General features: G+C 43.7%; 1 protein-coding gene across 1 annotated transcript in view; it reads right to left on the bottom strand.

Moving 5' to 3' along the window:
- Window positions 1-4,313: 4,313 nt before the first annotated feature.
- The window catches only part of LOC119430383 (interferon-induced protein with tetratricopeptide repeats 1-like), a 2,049-nt gene continuing 231 nt past the window's right edge, over window positions 4,314-6,131 (bottom strand). The window contains exon 2 of the mRNA XM_037697789.1: window positions 4,314-5,637. Within this exon, the coding sequence (XP_037553717.1) occupies window positions 4,314-5,637 (1,324 nt within the window). The remainder of the gene's footprint in view (window positions 5,638-6,131) is intronic.

The raw sequence follows: 6,131 nt of genomic DNA, 5'->3' as shown, positions 1-6,131 counted from the left end.
TCATGGGAGGATTCAGAGCTTCCACATAACAAAGATGACCAGGAAGAACCAGAACTTCTACAGATTAAAGAGGAACTGGAGGAAGAACTGCTCTTACTGAAGCAGGAGACAGAGACTGAGGAAAGGAAGAGCTGTGAACCGGACCCCAACAGGGACCAGCTCCTCTGTCAGAACTCTTCTGAAGCTGAAAATCAAGATAAGGAAGGACGTAGGAATTACTACCTGAAACTCACCAGGAGAAGTCCACAAACCAGAGGAGAAGGTGTGGCCACTTCAAACCAGAAGACACACCAAAATGTTCACACTGGTGAAAACCTGTTTCCTTGTAAGATTTGTGGCCGATGCTTCAGTCGCAAAAGTGACTTGAGTAATCACATGAGAACTCATACGAGTCAGAAACCTTTGTCATGTCCGACCTGTGGGAAAACTTTTGCTCAAAAGTGTAATTTAATCACACACATGAGAATTCACTCAGGTGAGAAGCCTTTTCTGTGTCGGACCTGTAAAAAGGCTTTCAGCCAAAACTCTACTTTAATTCATCACATGAGAATTCACACGGGGGAGAAACCCTTCTCATGTCAGACCTGTGGGAAGTGTTTCATTCATAGATTAGGTTTAAACATCCACATGAGAACGCACACAGGTGAGAAGCCGTATCCATGTGAAATTTGTGGTAAATGTTTTTCTCAGAAAAGTAACTTGACTACTCACATGAGAACTCATTCAGGTTTAAAGTCACGTGTAAAGAAATCAGCTCATCTGAACAGTTTCTCCCTCTAGTGGTCGTAAACTGGCAGAAACAAAACGTCTAACCACAACCTCATTTATCCCAGTTTAGTTTTATTAAACTTTATAACTGATAAACCCATTTTATTTGAATTAAAAACTTTAAAAGACAGAGGGCTGACTTAAGCGTAGCTGTTATTAATTTTAACTGATTTAAAAGTACGACAGTTCTATACAGTAGTCCCTCGTTACTTCGCGGTTCGTTTATCTTGGACTCGACAAACAACCATTCACTCTCTCTCTCACCTAGAGACAATTCAGAGTTACCAATCAGTCTAACATGCATGTTTTTGGTAACTGGAGTACCTGGAGAAAACCCACACATGCACGGAGAGAACATGCAAGCTCCACCCAAAAGGGTTCCAGACCAGGATTTGAACCGGCGACCTTCTCGCTGAGATGCAGCAGCTTTACGAACTTGCTCTGCCGTGCCGTCCACTATTAAAATATATTTAATAATATTTATTTTGTTTTGACCTTTGTTTGGATTCATCGTGACCTGGATGACAGAGGATCTTCGGCGTGTTGACGTGTTTCGTGCACGCTTTATTAGGCCGGTAGAGAATTTATATTTGTGTTTGTAAATTTAAACCAAAACAGGCTTGAAAAATATCAAAGTTGTGTCAAATGTGAAAGTATGTAATAAAACAAGACCATCTTGTATAAACTGGGAGTAGCAATTGATTTTAAATTTTCTAGCTTCAGTTGTTTGTGTAGTTACATTATTTGACCACAAGGAGGCGTAAAACCAGTCTTTGTATTATTGATTATGTAGAATGAGATTTTTCTGTGTTAACTCAGCATTGCTGTGCAGTTACCATCTGTTTGTTTGACTCGGACTGAATTTACTGAAACGAGCTCGTTTGTTTTGACCCGATTAGGCTCGTCTTAGATTAATCTTTGCTTTTCGTTAAAGTGACAGGCCCAACGTTTGTTTGGTCCAAGTTTCAGCTGTTGGGACAGGACTGTATGACTCCAGAACCGTTTGGTCTACAGAGAAGTTCCTGGTCCACTCAGTGACTGTCAGAAGCCCAAACCATCAGCCCTCCACCTCCGTGCTGACAGCTGAGCTGTTTGCTGCAGTGCATTCTGGGTAAACCTGTCCTCTGGTCGTGTTCTGGTCCAGAAGTCTTGTGGTTCCTTCAAATGAACCCCATTGCACTGCCCCTAATCAGCCCCAACACTACTCAGCCCGGCTCAGCTCAGCCTGGATTAGCACCTGCACTTTAGGACCGATTCTGGAGGCGTGTCCAGAATCCAAGTCCTGCTAATGAGAGTTCTGCGATGAGTTACTCAAAGCAGTCTGCTCCTCAGATAAATAATGTTAAATTATTATTTTTATATATGAATGTTTCTGTTCAGTCCCTGAGAAACACCTGCAGCTCGTGTCTTCTGCTCTTCTTCAACCTTGTGTCTCAGGAACATCCTGGACTTTGTTTCTTCAGCCTTAGTTGGAAAAAGACCAACCGGTGGTTCTCTTTGCTGCGGTTTTATCTCCGGGGTTCTCTCTGGGTCTTTTCCGTTGTCTGTACTTATTAAAATACTTTGCTTTTAAAGTTTTTTTTTATGTTTTTGTGTAACTGCGACGTATTGAATCTGTTTTAAATCTGCTTCTCAAACTGATCACCAAACTGTTCAGTAAAATACTGTTATTCTGCTCCATAAAGGATAAATCATTTAAGACTGGGGCATTGTGGGTAGTGAGATCTTTTTTTCTTATGAAGTAGGACGCACCAAAGGGGCTGTTTGCAAATCTTCTTCTTTCGGCTGCTCCCTTCTTCATGTGTCTCCACAGCAAAATAACTTTCACGAAGACTTGGTGATTGTTTCTGGATGTCCTTCCTGACTCAACCACCGAGCTACCACAGCCCTCTGTGTGGAGCAGAGCTGCCACATGGTGGGGGCTAAGAGCCTTGCTCAAGGGCTCAGAGTGAGACAAACGAGGGTGGAGGCAGGTGTGGGGGCTTCATCTTTCCCACCCACATTTTGATGTCGGTCTTGGAGTTGAACCTCTTCTGAACTTCTGAAGAGGCATCAGGTGTTTGATGGACTCAGAGTCGACACTAAGTGATCTAAATGTTTTTATTTGAATATTTTTGACTTCTTCGGTGTCGGAAACGTTTGGCTGATGGTTTGGGCTCCTTCAGTCTGGACCAGGGACAAGTGGACCAGGACCTCCTCTGTAGACCAAAAGGTTCTGGAGTCAGAGGAGTCCATCTGTCCAACAGGTCCAGCAGGACCAAGCTGGGTCCAGCAGGACCATGATCCCAACTCAGCAGCTGATCTACAACAGAACGGGTCTCGTGGGCTTGTTAAGAGCAGTTTTATGGACTTTGAATGATTTATCTTCACACAGCCTTTAAAAACATCTTCTTTTAGCCAGATGTAGTTTGGATGTTGTCCTAAACCGTTTTGTATTTTTTACACTTGTACATGTTTGTTTTTTTGTATAGAATTTTCCTTTGAAGCATTTTGTCATATATCTATAAACTTGACTTACATGAGGCTGAACTGGTTCATTTTGATCAAGTTTAATGAATAAAATAAAGAATTCTGATGCAGTTTTACTTTATTAGCATCAACAGTTAATGTTGTGCACAAACCGTCACGGGGACAAATCAGATCGGTCTAACAACCCACAACCGTGGTCCAAATGGACCGCCTCAAGACAAAATGGGAAACTCAGACATGGCTGATACGTATTCTTTAAAATTTATTTTTTTGTCGTTCCTTCGCATCCAAACGACTGAGGTGCTTTGTCTGGTCTGGATGCCTCTTGTTCGCCATCCTGGAGTTCTCCGGGCACGTCCCACAGGGAACAGGTTCCGGGTCAGACCCAGAACTCTCTGCTGGAAACACCTCAGGGCCCCCCAGGAGGAGCTGGAGAGTCTGGGGAGAGGGAGGTCTGGCCTTTTCTCACGAACACCAACATGAATCAGCCGTGATGGATTTTATTTATTTTTGAACCACTTTAAGATTATTCGTGCGTATGAAAGTTGTTTTGCACGTTGTAAATAAATACTTGCACAGTAAACTTTGGGTTGTGTCCAGCTGTGACATCACATCTGGTCCGTTTGAAGTTAAAAACAGCTTTGGCGTTAAATTCATGAAACACGTCGACACATTCAACGAGACACAAACGAAGAGAAAACTCTCTTTATTCAATGTTGATTTCAGTAATTATACTTTGGGTAAATGTATTTTAGAGCAAGAAAATGGCAGATCATCGTTTAATAAAGTAACAGAAGCAGCACTGCAGACTCTTACTAAGCTTCTTCTGAGGAGGTTATTGAAGTTAAGTGACAACGCTGCAGCACGAAGCAACACCAGCGAGCAGGTTTCTAAAGGACACGGACTTTTTAAACCAAAACATACACGAATTATAACGTGTTGTGTCCATGAGCAGTTTGTTGTTATGAAGCTTTTAGTTTGAAGGATCATTCAGTGGGTTCATGTTGGAGGAAGCTGAGGACAGGAGATGAATTCTGCATGAAGGGTTTGAACTCAGATGTTGTGAGCTTTTAGACCTACAGCCTGTGTTGTTCCACCACACCACGACTCTGTAGTAGTTCCAGGAACTCATTGACTCTTCTGTCCAGTCTGCTCCTGCCTCGGGCTTTGATCTTCTCCAGCACCTTGATGCTGTTCTGCCGGGAGAAGGACTCTTGGTCTATGGCTGCAGCCTTCATGTGATACTCGACGGACTTGTTCCTGTCGTTTCGATCAAAGTTGAGGTATTTTGCGTAGCTGTTGTAGAGCATCTGTTTGTCTGCAGGATCCTGAACGTTTCTCAGCAGCTCCTGGTACATCTGCTCTGATCTCGCCAGACCCTGAGGAGACTTCGCCTGTATGCTTGCGAGGTCGAGCTTCTTCGACAGATTAGAGTGAGGGTAAAGAGCAATGACCTCCTCGTACAGGCCGATGGCTCGGTCGAGCCTCCTTGGGTTTGGGCGTCGGTCTTTGGAATGGAGGATTTTCCATTTGTAGCAGATCGCGGCGCATCTCTTCAGGTAACGCGAGTCCGGATGCTTGCTCAGGGCTTTTTCAGCCAAATCAATGGCCTCATCGAAGGCGTCCATTTCTCTGTACACCCTCAGCAGTGCTTTCAGGCCGCTGTAGCTGCTGACAGGATTCAGTATGATCTTGTCTGTCAGCTCCTCAGCTTCATCTCTCACTTGCTCTCCTCTCTTGGCGCTTTGCTTCAGCTCAACGGCAGCGAGGTACAGGTTCTCCGGATCCTCCCTCCTGGCAACGCTCATGTCCTCCCAGATATCATGGGCCAGGCCCGTCTCGCTGTGCTTGAAGGCGTTCACCAAGGCCAGCATGCGGCTGGTCTGCCACTGCACCATGTCCGGCTCCATCCTGAAGGCTTTCTGGAAGTAATCTGCCGCCTGCAGCTTCTGCTCGTTGGAAAAGTGCATCAGGGTCCAGGCCTTCTCAGCGCAGACTTTCGGGTGGAGCTCTTCTTTGATGGGAGACGGGTATTTCTTCAGGAGGGCGTCAACCTTTGACAGGAAATCCTGACTCTTCTTATCTTCACCCATATGATGGTGCAGCCACGCCAGATTCCCGTAGTTCACCATCAACCAGGGACCCTCGTCGGTGGTCTTCACCTGCTGGAAGGCTTCAGTGGCCCTGCTGAAGAAACCCCGGGCCTCTTCGAGGGAGCCCAGCTTGTACTGGATGAAGCCCTGCAGGTTGTAAATGTGACCCAGCCAGATGTTTCCCTCCTCGGTGCCGATGTCCTCCAGGTTGGCCTTCAGACAGAACAGTTTGGATCTGGTGGGGTCCAGATCCCAGGTGAAGTGGCTCTGCAGGGCCTTCAGTTTGGACTCCAGATTCTCAGCAGCACTGATGGAAAAATAAAATAAAATTAACAATTTTTTTTAAATCCCAGGGGTGATTTAATTTGCCGTAAAGAGGATTAAAAATATAGAAAGAAGGAGGTGAAGGAAACAATCAGGATGTATTAAATAAAGGAGGAAGGAAAGAAGTAAAGCCAGAAGAACGGAGGAGGAGCAGGAGTTACCACCTAATTACCAAAAATCTACAATAGAAAACTACTTATCTTCTGTAAGATGCACCAAACAAGAATAAATAAATATAATATGTGCTTACATAAATAAAATAATAATAATAATCATCATTTTATTTAAAAAGCGCCTTTCATGACACCCAAGGACACTTTAAAGTAAGAACAAAGATCAACAGGAATAAATTACATAAAGAATATAAAATACATTCAGAATATAAATTACATAAAGAATATAAAATACATTCAGAATATAAATTACATAAAGAATATAAATTTCATACAGAATATAAAATACATAAAGAATATAAAA

This window comes from Nematolebias whitei, chromosome 3 (genome assembly GCF_014905685.2).
Source record: "Nematolebias whitei isolate Nwh7 chromosome 3, NemWhi1, whole genome shotgun sequence".
In the NCBI taxonomy this organism is placed as follows: Eukaryota; Metazoa; Chordata; class Actinopteri; order Cyprinodontiformes; family Rivulidae; genus Nematolebias; species Nematolebias whitei.
This window is presented reverse-complemented; position numbering and strand designations above follow the sequence as displayed.